General features: G+C 35.7%; 2 protein-coding genes across 4 annotated transcripts in view; one reads left to right on the forward strand and one right to left on the reverse strand.

Moving 5' to 3' along the window:
* LOC106134319 (polypeptide N-acetylgalactosaminyltransferase 5) overlaps positions 1 to 2,708 on the forward strand; it is a 32,301-nt gene extending 29,593 nt beyond the window's left edge. Inside the window, exon 14 of the mRNA XM_013334336.2 lies at positions 174 to 2,708. The gene's annotated coding sequence lies outside the window, so the exon portion shown is untranslated. The remainder of the gene's footprint in view (positions 1 to 173) is intronic.
* The window catches only part of LOC106134345 (mitogen-activated protein kinase kinase kinase 7), an 84,678-nt gene that overhangs the window by 55,374 nt on the left and 10,898 nt on the right, over positions 1 to 18,406 (reverse strand). For 2 of the 3 annotated variants that reach the window (XM_013334366.2, XM_013334365.2), the window contains exons 8-10: positions 5,626 to 5,801; positions 5,124 to 5,234; positions 3,227 to 4,821 (exon numbers count right to left, since the gene is read on the reverse strand). In XM_013334366.2, coding sequence (XP_013189820.1) covers positions 4,726 to 4,821; positions 5,124 to 5,234; positions 5,626 to 5,801 — 383 coding nt within the window. In that variant the 3' untranslated portion in view covers positions 3,227 to 4,725. Of the gene's footprint in view, positions 1 to 3,226; positions 4,822 to 5,123; positions 5,235 to 5,625; positions 5,802 to 18,406 lie in introns of those variants that run through there. The other variant, XR_009657219.1, reaches the window with a different exon arrangement.

Below are 18,406 nucleotides of genomic sequence, written 5' to 3' on the forward strand. Positions count from 1 at the left end.
CAATGTTCTAATAATCGTCTGCCTGCATGATATCAAAACTGCTTTAAAAAGTATTGACACACAACATCCAAAGGACAAATATTTTTTAAAATCAAATTTCTTTCTGATTGAGAAGAAAAAAAGATTTTCAATAAAATCGAAGGTTGTAATAGTGTCATGTTTATCTTTTTCAGGATCGACAACGATAGACCATAAAAGTCTTCCCCTCTCGTTAGATATCAAAATTCCTTGTTCTAATGTATATCTAAAGTTTTATATTAAATTTAATTAGTATATCTACGCGCGAGGTCCTGTGAATTGTTGACAATACATAAAATATGCATGTTGTATTATTCATCATAAAAAATATTGCTCAAATTAGTATTGCGCTGAGTAGTGATTTATCGCTATGTTATATTCAAGATAAGACATACGATGTTAATGATTTTTAAGAAATATTGTATTTTGTTTGCGGAAATCTGAGAAATTGAGGTTGAGATTTTTTACTTGTGTTGTGTTGATGTGAACGCGTAAAGATATTTTGGATACCTTATAAACGGAAATATATATTTTTTTTATTTAAGATAGTCTCAATATCTTTCTTCTGTAGTTAACAAAAAGAAATAGTTAATAGAAGAGCATTTTAAATATTTAAATGGATACTCAGTACTTGTAAGTCGTGTATTATCATATCTCACCTTCGGCCAAGAACCGCGGCTTAAACTTTATAATGAAAAACTGAACTTTATTTTTTTTAAACGTTATTATAAACACCAACAGACCTGAACTGAGCGGTTTAAAGATCCTTCAGGGCTACCTGCATAACTGTGAGACGCCACGGTGCTAAACTTTGCCATTAGGCTTACATTTAATTTTTACGAATATTTCATACCATCCGGTCAATTTCATCCAATTTACTGTACAGTACTACATTTTCTCTGATAAAGGATAAGGTTTGCAGTGTGTTTGAGAAATGTTTGCATCGTATGAAAACGTATATAGAATTTTATTTTTGTTACAATAAATAGTTTGGTTGGGTAGCGGCAGGAATGCTACGGTTTGCCAAACTGCCTTAAAGTTTGCCACTTGCGTTTCTCGGACGCGTTTCTCGGCGTGCTGTGAGGTGGCAGCTAAATTTGGTATTCGACAAATATTTTACTTTATAAAATTCGGTTATCATTATTCAAAATATGTTTTATTTACCAGCACGCCTAGAAAACAGTCCTTAGTTTGTATTTAGCCGGTAAATAGATAAGAACTTCCTATATGTTAAAAATTTAAAAGACTACTTCCTATATCCTCTATTTTCACATGGTTCTACCTACATGGGAGATTATATTCTGACATTATTATATATTTAATCTTAGACATATAAGCAGGGTTGTTATCCACATTTTTTTGGTTCTTGCATTTATTGCATAGTGTTATCATATTTAGCAATTTGAATGAAAGATTCATCGAGTACGTAATACCTTTCTCGTTCAATAGTTTCAGTATTCAATGCGTAAATTAAAGAAGTTGTTTATCCATATTACGCATATAGGATTTGAAAGTAGTTATAAATTTTGCTGCCTTATGGATTTCGAGTTTTAGAATAATGCTACATTTAGATGCTTCTTTCAACGAGTCTTTATGGAATTGCCTTCATTTAGTTATACAGATATAGATTCTTCAATTCTTGAAATTATTTTTCAAATATTATTTATGTAAAATGTTCAAAGCAACGAAAATGTAATGAAATCAAAAGTATTTGATGTGAATAATTTTATATTTGAATTATGTAGTAATAACCAGGCGCTCGACGAGACTCAAACGAGGGTCGTGTTAGTCCTCTCGATGCCGAATTATTTATGTAAAAATGCATTTTTAATGTTAGTTATTTTTTTGTTGCTTTCTAAAGTATTTATTTTAAAGTTCATCAATAAAATTGACCATATCACTAAGTAATGTATATGATGTAACAAAGATTCTAGGTGTAGAAAACGGAAGATTTAATTTATTTATGGAATGCATCACAGTTTCTTGTGTGAATATCCTTATATGGAGATTATCAAGGTTTGTTATAATGAAAAACATGTGCAGACGACGGACGAGATCAAATTCGTCATGTGATTTTTTTTATATTAATGTCACTCCTCTCATTTAAATGATAGTGCCCACATTTCTAGTTTATGATATGACGACTTAGTACAAATGTATAAAACAGTAACAATGTTTCATACATTTGTACTGAGTTATTAATAGACAAAAGACCGGCAATATTCCCTCGTCTGTGCAGATTTTCATGCTATTCTGCTACATTATTTGTATTAAAAAAAAAAAAAACCAACTAAGGCGTTACAACTCTTAGAGAAGAGTTTTTGTAAAGTAATACTATAATTATCATGTAAAAGTGTAATTATTGTAAATAATTTGTTATGCGAAGATTCGTCTAAATGGCGACTTTGAGTACTGTACAGACAGCAAATCAAGGGATCATACAAATACGAAAGACGCAGTAAGCCACTAAACTAATACCTATAAGTGTAGGTTGCTTGGTAGTTTCGTCTGTACAGGTACATTTTGAATACCTTTAAACGTCGGAATCTCAGAATCGTATTTATTGTGTGACAAGCAGTCAACGAGTGCCAAAAGTCGCGTTTATTTTATCGTAATACATTCACCATTCCAATAAACAAACCTATAAGTGACTTGATAAATAAATATTGTTTTGACTGAATTTTACACAATGGTTTTATTTTAGACTCTAAAACTATTATATATAATAAGATAAGGCATATGACTTCTTTTCTCCCACTGTCTTCAGTGACGAAGCACGTCTTATCAAAGCTGCAAATGACATAGGCAGTGATGATATGATGATAAAGTAATTTTGTGCCTATCCGGTCAACCAGGATGGGCCAGAGCAAAAAAAATTTACAAGTTATTATTAGAAAATTTTTGTCAAGGTATTTTCGTCACAAGTTATGGTTACACAGTATATTTTTTTATGGTAGACCTGATTGCCTTGATTGATTGACCTGACCAGCCCTACTTGGAAATTTGTGTATTGGTCAAAATGCAATTAACATCATTCTAAAGAGCTTTGCCGAGACCAATACAGCCTGTAGTCTTTTTTCTATGCAGTATGACAGTTTTCATTGTTAAGGATAAACTAATATGACAATTTTTTTCTTATTTTCCATGATGTACATAAATATATAAATAAATGAATTAAATAAATACACGCTATGTAAGTATTTAATATTTATTAAACTTAACATTTTACACTTAGGTATCTATAACTAAAACTATAGTACATTTATACATCAAAACATCATACACACAAAATAAATATGATTACTTACAAAAGTACAAAAACTTTCTTTACATCGTTTTTTGTTTACATAATTTGTTGTAAATTCATATTATTCATTCACAATATAAGCACTAAAACGTGCTTTTGCAATAATACAGACGATATTTATACAATTCGTATTATCCACGAATATACGAAGAGTGGGTATAAAGGTAAATAAAATCGATAAAATTGGTGGTTCAACTTGAATAAAACATGGCTAACTCAAACTTTTTAAATTACAAAACTCTGTAATGAAAATAATGTTAATTCGTTAAGGATTTGGCTACAAGATTGTTAATAAAATAATACGATATCTGTGATACAAATGTGATTATAAAACGCTAATAATAATATCTAGTGACAAAACATGCATTGTAATAATTCGGGTATAGCTTTGATGGAAGCTCGTTTGGTGTGACTGAGATCATTACGTAAGTCGCTACGGCCTCCGCTAGCGTCCAATCTATTCACGCACTAATCAGTGGCTTTGTAGTGGCAAGTACAGTGGCAGTGGTAAGTAATAAGGCTATCACGCTTGTGTGTCAAATCCGAGTAGGAACTAATAGAAAGGGAGAAATCAAACATCGACTTACTCCGAAAGGAAGTGTTAAAATAAGTTACCTAGTGTCAAACTCGTGGCATAATAAAGATTCATTCAAGATATATACTCCACCTGTATCTGAACGAAAATAAACTGGGTTGATGCCTCGACAATGATTAGCAAAATGCAAGGATTGGACTAGCCATATGGCATATCTTCCCTCTCTCTTTTACTTTGGAGTCAGAGAGGCCGTGATCTTGTTGAAATACAAAAGGTAACAAAATATCTTTTATCTATGATCAAGTGCAAGTTTTGATTAGATCCACTTTGGTGTGATTTTCTAATAATCTTCTTACAATAATAAAATTTGTCCATGAATTCGCATACATAGTGCAGTTTTAGGCCATTTCATGTTCAAAAATTAAAATCGAATTTTCCCTAAATCTGACAAAGAAACTCGCACTTTTAGTAAATACCTTTTTCTGGGTCTTCCTAGCTGCATTGCTCTTCATTGAAGCAAACATAAGTAATTTTAGCATCGAATCACTGGGCCAAAAGGTAGTTTGAGAATTGAATGAAACTAACTGACGGATTTGGTCCGATGTTAACTGCGGCGTATGGCATCTTCCCTTTAGTCCATCCCCGAGATTAACCATAAATACAGAAAGATAAAAAAACACGACATGTGTAATCAACGTTCCTCAATAGTTCTGTCTACAGTGTGAAAAATAAAAGCCTCTTGACATCGGATTTGGTCCGATATGTCTCTTTCGGTGGAAAATTAGTCTTAGCAAGGTAGGGAAAGTCACTGACGGATTTGTTCGGACGTGTCCAGCGGAGGAGGCGGAGGAGGCGGGGACGCCGGTCACTCGTGCGGGAGGTCGTCGGTTAGCAGCCATCGATCGTTTTCCACCCGTGCTATCTGCTTCTTCAAACTGCAGTACAGTTTAATTAACGATTCCTGAAATTAAGTTATATTAGTGGTTAGGTATATGACTCAATTGAGGTGTGGACTAGGTATGGATTATAGTGTGAAAAATTTGTTCAGATTTTTTAACAAGCACTTACATTTTCGATAACAGGATCAGAACATGTGATTGGCGCTTTATACGAATAAATCTCCTATTTTTGACATGAGCTTTGGGTAATCATTTCAAAACTTATGAAAATTACACGAATTATTGCTTCTTTTAAACAGTAACTCATTGTGTCTTTAAAATGAAATAATCGAAAAGGTTTAAAAAGTTAGAAAACACGTTTTACCTTTTCATTCTCTAGCTGTATAATTTCTCTCTTCTGCCGTAACTCTTCTTCATCCATTTGTGCTTCTAATTCTGACTTCTGCTTGCTCTTATATGCCAATTCTGTTTGGACCTGGAATCGATAATAAAAATTTTAGGCGCGTTCCCTTAAAATCCGAGACAACTTTGTCGCATTTTCAATAGGAGCGTTGTTTGTTCAGATTTCATTTCAATTAAAAGTAGCTTTTTTCCGTTGCTCAGTTCATGCATATTAGTTGTTTATGTTTTTTATATTAATCACTATAAGCATATTATGGGAAATAGATAATACAATCAGAGGGAACAAACATTTTCATAGATGCGCCTCTCCTCGTTGTAATAATATTGAATATGAAAGTCTAACATCAGGTGCATCAAGTTTTGTTTCTTCAGGTTAATTAACCGACTTCATAAAAGAAGGAGGTTTTCAATTTAAACTATTTTCTTTAATACAACTTTGCAATCTCGTTCACAAGAACACTTACCCTAAGGTACTCCGGCGCCATTTGCTTGTGTTCCTCGTAGATCCTCTTGGACTCTTCGCTGGTGGGGTCCGGAGAGATGGGTCGGAGATGAGGGTCCAGCATCAGGTGCATGGAGTCCAGCGCGGGGTCCGGCTCCGGCGGCGGCGCGCCCGAGCCCTGCGTGGACCCGCTACTGTCTGGACAACCAAAATTTGCAATTGTTTATATAGGTACTAGTGCGTGCCAGCTATAGTCTGTTTTTAGGCGACGGCTATCTGAATCTCAATTCCATCATAAAGTCATTTCAAGACTTGGCTCGGTCTACCGGTGGCATTTTGATTTTGATTCGATTTATTTAGATTTTATACCTTTTTAATGTGACTATACTAGAGGACGCCCGTGGCTCTGACCGCGTACAACGAAACATAAACCGTAATTCCCGTTCCCTCGGCAATTTCAGGAAATCCCCTCTTAGTGAACACCTACACCACATAAAGAACCTAAACAATTTAAAGTCTCTAGACCCAGCGGTTTGGGCTGTGCGCTGATATATCAATCATTCACTTTCTTCTTTTATGTGGAATATATAAACATTCTTACAGGTAAGAGTACGCAGAGACTATATAAGATCAACGATATCCTTGTAAACTCGGCATCTATTTTAGCTTTATCACTATAGCCGATTTACACAAAACGCAAGAACAATTCTAATGTTTGGAGGAATGGACGCAGTCGCACACAGGGTTAACTACGTCAGGAGTTATATTTACTCCCGCTTGATGATGTCAGACGCTTCACCTAGATTGCTGCTTTCTTAGAACGATTCTTTATCCCACAAATAGATGGCAGTAGTGGACTAAACAAGGCAATTAACGACTATTATCTGTGATAGGTGTTTTAGTTGATACTACAGGAAATATAGAAAGCCATTTTAATCCAACAGGAATACTACTGATACATATAAAACATTAATCATTCCAATGTTTATCAAGGATGCGGTAAATTTACTTTTTACTGTATTGCATTTTAGAGAGATTTGTATACCAATGTGACAAAACTTGGTTATCACTGAAGCGCCAAAACTTACTGCGAAGTTGATAAAATTACAAAAGGCGTCGAGTCTTCATACACCTCCCATAATTTTGCACGGCAGAACAAATCACTTCAGAATAACTCTTTGATATCTAAAAATACGTTTGTTACGGTTAACGTTCACATAACAATGCGTTTCCGTGATCCAAAGTGGGTTTTCGACAACTACCGTCGCGACGCAGAGCAGGAAGTAGATTTCCTCGCGAAGGGCGGGTTCAATCTATGGTCAAGCGGAGGGTGTCGAAGGGTGGTGCCGTTGACACTCACTATAAAATATCCAACTACAGCTGACAGTGTCCCTGATGGTGGTGACGATGCCGGCGGAGTCGCAGTGGAGGCGGCGCAGGCGCGCGGGCGGCGCGGGAAGCGGGGTCATGGCGTGCGCTCGCGGAGACAGTGCGCCCAACACTGGCACCCGCACCCGCGCCCGCTCGAAATAATCGGCGGGAGAGCCGGGAGCGCGCAGTGCAACAAACAAACCGACGCTATTCACGGTGCGGTGACTCAGCGACGTCAGCCCGAGCTAAATGCGGACGCCGTGTGCTGCCGCCCTTCGTCAGGTTTTCTGCCGTTTTCGCTGGGAGGGCGCACGCGCACCGATCTCTGAAGCCGGTCGACGACCCGCGCCCACGACGCTTCTTACGCTCGTAATGATCGGGACCAACATGCAACTTTATTCGCCGACATAAAGCTTTCGGTTGCTCTAATTTTGATTCATCGATTGCAGTACATCACGCCACGTAATCGTTGTATTGACAGGTCAAGTGTTGGACGCTCGCCTGCGATTGTTTGAGATAATTTAGGGCCCGATTGCAGCATCGCAGCGGCCCTTAATTCATAGAATGATTGCAACTAGCACGGGCCAAGGTGCAGTGCGCAAAATCAACGTAATTCCGACGTAAATGCATCTCATAATCAGCATGTGACACAGTGCGGCTAACAATAAACAGCCCTACGTCAGGTGTTTCAAGGAATAAGCAATTTATCTTCGGCGACATAACAACAGCATCAACAAGGGTAGCAAATTATCGTAAGTCGTTAGCTTAAATAAACATAAAGACTTGCTGACAGACATACGAATATTTCTGGTGTCAGCTGCGATGCAATTGTATTTGTTTACAATAATAATAAACGTGTGTATGTTAGCAATCATTTGCTGACAGATTTGTAGAGCTAAAAAATGTTAAATCAAGTAGCACGTGCCCTTAAGATACTAGTAGTAAAGCCGGTGAGACGTGCCAAATTTGTATTTTAATAGCTCATTACTACCAAAGTATAACTTACGCAGTCTTAAAGAACGCCCAAAATAATCCAAGACATAAATCTTCAGCAAATATATTAGCGGTAGTGGTCAGTGTGTATTTTATTTAAAGTTTCTATAACTAAATAATGGTGATATGCCATGTTAGCATATCCTTAAAGGTATTTAACGCAATTTTTGAAAATCATGTTGATAGATAATTCAAAGGATAGATATCGTACAATACTTGAAATTACCGTTTATGGAAAAGCAACATTAAAAGATATCCAAATGAAAAAGAAACAGGAATTAAAAGAAAATAATTGCGAAAAGGGAAGAATTGACTATTTTTTAAGGTGCATCGGTCTACGCAGAAGAATGATAAATCAAATGATACTGATAATGAAAAAAATCTCTAAGGTCTGAAACTTCTGAAAGTGGAAAGTAGAAAGCTAGAAGTGTAGTTAACGAGGTTGGGCGATAATTAACGAGCGGTAGGCGAAGACAGGACGGCAGTACAGGCAGACACCCGATGACGGATCAGCACCCGACGACGGCCACCGGACGAAACATGACTAACACTTTACGACTGCTAACTTCGATCAGCCATAAAACGTAAACCGGGAGCAGTAAATTATCCGTGTATTTTATTTTGGCATAGCGATATGAAAAGCCAGCAGCAGGAAATCGGTGGCCCCGATGTGCGCACTTATTTACCTAGCCGTGGTGGTTTTTATTTACGTTGGAAGGTTTCTATGTTTATTCTTTAAATAGCTTGCTATTTAAACACAAATGCAGGACTAAGTTCTGTCTTTACATAATACAGATAATTTCATTGTGTAATTTCAGATAATTTCAAAAGACCGCTTAAGGACAGGCAGAACAAATTTTTTTGGCAGCTTTGGGCGACAATTTTTACGGTGCTCAGGCTCAGCTCAGATGTCATGCTTGCGTTTATATATCACATACTGAAGAATGACAATGGGTGAATCTTGGCATCCGAGAATTCTTATCATGAAGATCGTATTGCGCATTGAGTGTACTTTGGTCTAGATAAGTGTAAAAATGACACAACAGCCGCTGTTTTATTTTTGAAACAACTTCTTGAAACAAAAATTTGTGGGCGAAATCTTTTTGGAAATTTTATGGCTGGTATTTCGAGTCGAGATTGATGAAAGTCCGAAGAGATAATTCCGTAAAGACAGTAGCGGGCGTGTTGTAAATCAGCTGAGCGAAGGAAATCTCTTTGATCGGTGGACGTTAATACGTTAATATGTTTTCGATTTGGCAGCGTCGCGACGCAAGGCAGACGCAGACCGGTTGCGTCACTTAGTTGACACCTCGCGGAAATTGTCCACAAACCGACAACTTATTCTATTAGTTGATGATTTATAGACGCAGTTGACCAACGTAGCGAAAACAAAGCAATATTAGATAATTATTGTTTTTGAAAAACACAGACTGATGTAATTTTTAACAGGAACTAAATGCATAATTAAAAGGTGCTGTGTACTTCTTACAGTTAGGTTCAGTCCAATGTGTGCTTGGAAAATGCTAGTTTTTAGGATTTTTTTGGAAATTTTACTAATGTTTATTTTAAGAATGAATATTTTCTAACGAAATTGTAAGCAAATACCATCTAACACAATAATGGGAACTGGGTCATACATTTGAGGACGTTTCATGAGCCAAGTGTTATGATATTCATTAAACTTCAGCGGTGGAAGACGCAAGAACATATACGCGTTTTTTAATGATAAATCTTCGGACACATTAATGAGTGGCCAAAACTCTACTCTGGTAGGATATGATTTTTTTTACCTAATATATACTTTCTGGCCCATATTAATAGAAACATCTCATATTCCAGCTAATGTTAAGCCTCCTGATTAGACGTACCCAAAATTACGCATCTTTTATAAGTATTTTCATTCAGTTATAGGGCCAAAGTTAATCAGCATGAAGGTGTTTGCGAGTCCATCGTTATTCTTTCAGTTACTTTATCATACAATACCCAGTGCCAAAAATTCACAGAATGTCCAAACTTTTAATGTTGGGATCACGACGGGTGGAGTGGCAGAGAATTACGTCTTACTTCCAACTAAAAAAAAGTTCGTCATGAACGAGCGTTACTTCGTGCGGAGTGTTCTATAGTGATGATTTTCTTTCGTGTCTTTGAAAAAAGTGTCCCCTTTAAGGTAGGGCTAATTTAAAACTCATCACGGGTTGAGTTGATCTACTCGTCAACCAGAAAGCAGAAATTCAGACAGCTTATAATTTTGTTGTATTCTTTTCAAATTTTTGAGAACATGTTAATAGATTAAGGTTCTCGTTAGAGTAACGGAACCCTAAACAGACTGATTCACCGGTGACACTTTCATTCGATCCGGAAATATTCGCAGAGCGAAATTAGGCGTCCTTGCGTTTAATTTTGAAGAATTCAAAGGACAATAATACACTTTATTCTTGAAGAGGCCAACAGACTTGTGTGACTCATGTTAGCCAATGTAGTGCATCTTTCATCTTATATTAAAAGGAAGTTCCAGTTTTACGATGCAAACATCATCGACTATTTGCGTTTAAAGTGTTATTAAAAGAGTTAAAATTAAGCGTTACACAAGTTAAATTCATCGGGTCGATTTATTATATGGTCGATGTAGTCTTGATCATCACGACATATTTCGACGAAATCGACGAAATTCCCCCTATTTTCTCTGTTTGTATGCATTAATCGCGGAAAGTGGGTTTCTGAGGAAGGTGTATATCAATGAATGCTACCCGTGTGAAGCCGGGGCAGGTCGCTAGTCTAGTTATAAAGATTGGTAATAGAGAGACGCAGAATAGATTAAAATTATCACGGGACTCATTTAATAATAGTATGGCGCACTATTCTATTCGTAGAATGATTGAACAGGAGAATAATTAAAATTGGACTATAATTAAAACAGGAGAATAAATAAAAGCCAAAACTTCTGAGTACTTTACGGAATAAGTGAACTGGAGACATAACACTTTAAATAAAAGTAGTTAGGTAAAATTCGACATGTATCGGTTATAAGAGTATCTGGGTATTTAGCGCCTATCGTAAAGAGGGCAGTTTACAATTTCGTGCCAACTCCAAGGAAACTAGATCTGGGCCAGTCACCGTTAATGTGTTATATAGAGATTATAACCAGATCACATCAAAGAATCTTTAAGACACTAAGCAGGAACCTGTGACAGGCAGATGCGATGATCTGATTTTATACTAAACGGTGCGACCGTTAGGGGGTTGTCGAATGTATCGCCAGAAATAAACGACAAGATCTGTCGCCACAAGACATTTGGAAAATCTTTACAAGTTTTTAAATGTATATTAAATAAGCAAGTGAATATTATTATGTTATTGATTTCAAGATATAAAGGATTTAAATTTAAAAAGTCCAAGGAAAAGAATAAAGAACTTTATAAGAAAAGCCTAAACTTGCTCGACAAAAGAGATGATCTTAAAGAAGAGATTCTATGTTAAACAATACAGAACTTAATAAGAAGAACAGATCTGGAATTCCTAAACTTGCTCAACATCACCATCTTAACAGCCCAAAAGACGAGTATACGTGTTTATTGCCAAAGTGTAAATGAGCAGCTGAAATGGGAAGGTATAAATATTTATTTCAATACTTGGCCTACGCGCTAACGTGCAACATTAACTAATTTGATTAGATTTGAAGAATGTTGTTGTGGTGCTGTTTACTACGAGCAGTGGGCGGCGGAGCGTGTCGGAAGTGGATTACACTGAATTATAGTCGGTGACGGCTTCAGTAGGGCTTATTGTGTAATTCGTAGCTTGATTACAACTAAAATCTTTTTATGGGTACTTCTTTATTTTATGGAGCCCTTAAGCTACTGTATTACATTTTTTTATACGTTTATGCTTTTAACAGTATATATGTAAGTGTCTTTCAGAATACATTTTTAACAGAAAGTTGTATTGAGTGCTATCTGATGTTGTAAAGTTATCAATTTCGATTAGGTACGTTTTCTAAGAATGAGCTATGATTACCGTGCTTGTATGAAGCCCGTTTTAGCGTAAATGTAAATTTATTTTTTTCACATTTTAAATCCTTTAAAAATAAAGGCTGCTAATCTTTGACTAAAGCATTCCCAAGTCCCAAGTGGGCAATTAGTGGAAGAATCTCTAGTATCAATAGGAAGCAATACAAAAGCTATTGGCAAAGGTAGCGTTGTGAAATAGCATGGTGAGTCACGGGTATTTCGGAGGAGCCGTCTCAAACAGTTTCGACGCACGGCCGCACGTTCAAATTCGACACAACAACAGGAGTCTGAATTACGTCTGAATGACGTTCAGCGAAAAAAGCCTTAGTGATATGTTTTATTACCATGTTTGGCAAGCGAAAACTTTTTGGAGAAAAGCACTATTGAAACGATTAGAGCTTTATGTGTTGAAGATGCATCCATTGACCGTCGCGCCTTAATCGTTCAAGACAAGGATAAAAGTAAGAGTCATATGGCAAGTTTGACATAAGCAATTATATCTGCAAATTGCACATTTATGCAAAAAAAAAATTACAAAGTGAAAGTTTAACAGCATAATAACATAACTTGCTTGATCTTTCACTAGCGACCCGCCTCGGCTTTGTACGGGTAGAATTTATATAAACCTTCCTCAGAAAACCTGCTTTCCAAGCAATAACCAAATCATCGTCAATCAGTCAGAGAAAATAGGGGGAAAATGGCAAATTATATAAATAGCAATCTCAAGGATTTCGGGCATATGCATACATATCATGTTAGGAACACAGATAAAGAAAAATGAAACTAATTAGTAGTGAACATGTTGACAACATATTATGTAAACGTCAATCTCAGCCAGAAAAGATATGTGGGAAGTTTTAAAATATGTAGAATTCATGCATAATTTTTTAAATGAAAAGCCTTAGCAACTTCTGTCAAAATTGAGATTGTATTTAAAGTGTTTACAGATACTGATGTTGCGAGGCCATTGAAATAACGGAGAACGTTTCTGCGTAAACGTAAGCGCAGTGCGTGCGGCGGCAGAGCCGCGTGACGCAGGAGCGAGCCCCGACCTACTTAAGTCGTCGAAAAAATCAGCAGATGCTCAACTATATCGAGCAGGGCAGAATGTGTTGTTCCGAATAGAAATAAACTTGTCACATATTTTGATTGTATCTAGAGCGGGAGTGGTTAGTCATGTAGCGGTGCCGATGCCAACGGCCCGGCCGCCCCGCGGCACCACCGCAGCTATAAAGGCAATCGCAGTTCAGGCTGAATCACTGTAGGCGCCGTCTGCAAAATGTCTCACCGCTCATGATTTGCGGTATTTTCTGATTGTTGCCCGCCAATATGGCACGTGACGATTGGCAGATATTGGCATGTGTAGCTGAGCTTGACACTATGCGAAGTTGGTACACAAAAATGTAACGTATATAGTGAATTTTAAAATAAATTATACTTTGATTGAAGTAGCTTATTGATGAATTTTTTAGAATTTTATAGCCTAAGCTAATCTTCAAAGATTGAAGGAAGAGGGGCCACTACATTGCAAACAAAACATCAATAAAGACAATCGGATATGCTTATTTTTTTTTCTAATTGTCCTTAAATATACTTCTTAGATAAAAGGCTAACAATCCACTTAACAATAAACAAGAGGGATTCCACTTGTTACTCATCACGTGATAATGGGACACGTAAACACGATTATTTTTAAATCTTCAAAGAGGGTTGTTTATTATTGTCGCTTCGCGATCTCGCTTCAGTACAACAAAAGAGTTAACATTGGGAATAAATTTAGAGACGCCGTAATTTTGGACAGGGGCCGAGAAACGCTAGCTGTTGCCATAAGCGGGCCTTGTAACTATGTGGGCGAAATATTTATGGTTGCTTGAATTGTTTATCTAAACTAGATTATCGAAATACCAATCAATTACACCTTAGAATCTTAGAATAACAGAACCAAACGTAATAAGAAATTATGTAATACCTATATCAACACTTGAACAGTGTAAAACTATATAGGTCTTTGAATCCAGGGCCTAGTGTTGCATTTCAGGCACAATTTTGTGGTATTGAACAACAGCAATAAATTAGGAAAGAAAAATAGTTGAAGATGATATTAATGTTTTTTTCAATTAAACTGACTGGTAGCATTCAATTACCTTTTCCACTAAATCGTGTACCTTTCCACATCTATCTCTGGATACACCGATTACCGACCATCATAAAATAACGAGCAGTGATTCATAGGTGTGGCGAAAGCGTCACTCGGCGGTGCTCGATAGCAAGCTATCAGTACAAATAATGTGTCTGCAGAAACATTATATTTACACAGAGAAATCTACGGCCGAGTTATGAAAGCCTAAACACTATGTGCATAATTCTTTAGCCAAGTTGATTGAGTGCAAGCTTCGTAATAACGTTGCCAAATATTTTCTTGTCAAAGAATTAAATATGACTTACTTACATGACATTTATAGCAAACCCCAAGTTTTTAGCCCTTCTTTGCATGATATTTCCTATTTTTTTTTAAATAAATCAGGTTGATGTAATTAATGCTCTAGATTAAAGGAAAAATATTTAAAAAAATCCTAGTATAAATAAGAATTTGAATTATTTAAAAAACAGTGATGAAAATTTACATCATTATGCATTGTTACATATATAGCTCAGTACTAAATAAGTCAAAAGATATTGTTTACTTATTCTCCTTTATTCTAAATAATAATTTAAAAAACAATTATTATTTTTATTCAAGCACAAATTAACTCCACATTGATTACACGAAATTGTGGAATAGCCTTTACATTTGGGAAATTTACACCGAAGTGACCTTTCTTTTTTTATTGTAATTCTTCTTCTAGTAGACTGGTACTAGAGTTTTGTTGTACGCAATAGTCATTTATAAAGTTGCCAGCAACAACAAATTTAAAGTTTACAGTTTTTGAGTACCTTTTTTTCTTCACTAAATGTTATGATTGAAATTTCCATCATCATGCAAAGAAGGGTTAAAGACAAAATTAAATTAATGTAAATGATATGACTACAATTACAACTAGGAATGAAGGTCTAAGTTACGATTAAATAAATCTTAATCTGTGCATGAATCTTACATGTAATTGGTGTCAGGAATGATTGGGCGCCATTGGCACTAAAGGCCAATGTCGAAAACCGGTCACAGTGGCATATTACTTCTAGACTTGAGCCACTCAAGCCTCGAAGCGCAATAGCCGAAGCTTATTATAATGTGGTAGGTAATACAAGAAGATGAAAGAGAGTTTAAAAGAAACGAGATCTCAACACATGAACGATCTTTACTCATGTAGTTTCACATCTGTATATCATTATTTTGTACTATCTGGCAGTCAGACCAACCGTCAAGCTTTTGGCATTGCTCTTTGACAACCGATTATTTCACTGTCAGTGATCTTTAGCGGCGATTATAAATCTACCGGATGATTGCAATGCCTATTAAATTATGGTATAATATCTACTAAATCATAACCAATATGAAAGACTTATACTTTAATACACATTAAAGATTTAAATGCGTGAATGCAAAGGAAAGTTTATGTATTATCAAGGGATATGAGAATCGGTGGTCGAACTGGAAAACGTGCCCGGCTAAACTGTAGTTTTATGTACATTAATTTTAATATTGATGAACCGATGTTTTGACAGTGAGGGAAAACCGAGGTTATCGTGAGGTAACCTGCTCAGGCAACTGGATCTATCCAATACGGGTTAGATTCACCTGCATGGTTGTGAAAGTCAGATGGAATGGTCAAAGGCATGTTCCGGATTCCTCTCCAGAGTCGTGAGGATGCAACCGGGACAAAAGCGAGGAGGAAGATGAAGGGGTATGAGAAAGGCGTTTCATTCTTAGTATCTTTATTAGGAAAGATTAACCTACCCGCAGTTTACATTCAGATAATAATTTGATATGGTGACCCAAACATTTTAGGGTAGGTAAGTATCAGATGAAAAGGATGTGAGTCTTTCATTACAATAATTTAGATCAAATGTTGTTTTGCAATATAAAAAACTTAAAAGAAACGGACCCTGAAACCCGAAGAGTAATGGTTAAAGGTGTAACACAATAGGATGATAAAGAGATTATGCAAACCTTGAGAAATTAAAGATACATTTATATCAAATTAACTCAATTTGTATGAATGAAACTGAATTCTTATACAAGTACATTTATGATACAAAACACGATTGATAAAATTATTGACCATTCAGTGTGGAAATTAGTTAAGTTTTACCAGTCAGGTTTTTGCGGGTTCATAAAAAGGTTAAACAACTATATTTAGTTTAATTACACCGTATGAAGCTTCATATTATACACGTTCAACTTCTTTGTTTTGCTTTAGATATTCTTTTAAATAACTTTCATTAATTATTATGGGAAACGACAATATCACTTAATCTTTGTCATATCTTTTGTTTTCACAATTTTTACATTGGTTGACGTCAAATAAATTACTTAAAACTAAGTTTACTGTCGCTTCCAAAGCGTCAGTGCAGAAAAAGCGTTAACAAACAGCATAATTTTTTTCAACATCAACTTCACAATTACACTAGATACGATAGAAATTAAGACGAGACAATACCTACATAGTTGTAATAAATTTTATACAAAATTTAAATAATAATAATTATTTATAATAATTGTATACTGATATTTAACACTTTGTTACTATTTTAGTACAAAATAAAAGAATATGTTCAACGTTGGAAATTTTTCTATATATCCAACGTTGAACATATTATATAATTTATATATGGATGTATTATTGGTCTGATTTTGATGAAATTTTTAATACTTATATGTAGGATCTGTCAAGATAATTTTTAAGCTTGTGGGGCATAAAATCGGTTAAGTACATAGATTTAAAGATATTCACTATTAGAAAAGATTTAGTATGTCTTCGCGGGGTCTAAGTTCGCAGTAAACAATACGATCTTAGTGTGGCAAACAAAAATAATCTAACCTTCTATAATAAGCAACCTTCTTTAATTATCAAACACGGAAGTAGTCAAAAATTTGCATAATTTTTTTATATAGCGTACGTCATTAGTCCTATATCATGTGCCTTATAGTAATGTTAATCGAAATATGAGTTGCATTTTAACGTGTCGGTCATGCACATTCCCACACGCTACTCACTCATGAAAACGTCAACGATCACTTGCAATTCGTAATCGGGTTGCACGGTTATGGAAACTTGTACGGCACAGTCCGTTTGCGGCATTTCACACGACTACAATAACATTTGGGCCGTCCTTGATTGGCCACGTGCGGTGTACGAGTAGCGTAACTATGCGCCCGTGCAGCGGATGCAATGCGCGTGCGACGATGCGCCGTAGCAGCCGGCCGCCCGAGACTGTGCGACGGCGCAGCCCGTCCTATACCTCCTCGATAACCTTAAATTAGATTAATTGTAACCCGCTGATTCATACGGCCGCGCGATTCTTTCTGTTGACATATGCGTCTGTCTAATTTAGATTTAAAAATAAAAGTAATTGATTTGATGCTGTGATTAGTTCGGTACGGTGGTGGTTTTCGTGATGTATTTTAGCAGAGTTGTATTTTTGGATTTTTCTTATTTGTCACGTCTGGTTATAATTTTATTATTTAACGTAAAATAAATAGTACTCGTAATAATTCTGTAGTAGAACGGTGGGAAAAATTCTGTATTAGACTTCAACTTTTAAGATATGATAAGTGAAAATAGTTATAGTGGGCAAAAGCAATCTGATTGTAAATATCCAAAAATTGTGATGATATATTAAAACAATTTTTAGGATAACTTGGTAGAAAAATTATCAGCGTAAGTGCAGAATTTTTGATGTACATTTTGCAATAACATTTAAGGTATTTCACATCATAACTTCCAGTTCCATCTGAGCATAAAGAGAATTAATATCATAAATTATCTCAAAAAACAAAAAGACCTCAAATAAAAATAAAGAAACAATAATGTTTTTCAGGTTTAGTAGTTTCGTTTTCATATAGTTTGAGAGCAGAGTTTGTCGCAATCAAGTTTGTTCCATTGTATCTATAAATATTTAGAGGACGTTTGTAAGTTTGAAAATAAACTTTCTCAATATCTTTAATGTATTTTATTTCCGACGGTAGTATGAGTCATGTTGAACGCAGTTTATTTATAAACGTCAATAACACTTATTAATAAAAAAAATGTTTTATACGGAAAAATTACTTTTATTGTAAATACGTTTTTTTATTTACGATTTACGCTTGTAGCCGCTAAAAACAATATCTGATTGAACGGCAAATTAGACTGGTATAAGATGTTATAATGACTAGATTAGATGAAGAAATCTGATGGCCTTTTTCTAGGGCCTTGACAAACAAGGGTGCGTTCTTAAGTCTTCAACAAAGAATAAAGTTGCCTTCAACGGTTGACGTAGCCGTGACAACCTGAA

The sequence above is a fragment of the Amyelois transitella genome, chromosome 17, assembly GCF_032362555.1.
Source record: "Amyelois transitella isolate CPQ chromosome 17, ilAmyTran1.1, whole genome shotgun sequence".
Lineage (NCBI taxonomy): Eukaryota > Metazoa > Arthropoda > Insecta > Lepidoptera > Pyralidae > Amyelois > Amyelois transitella.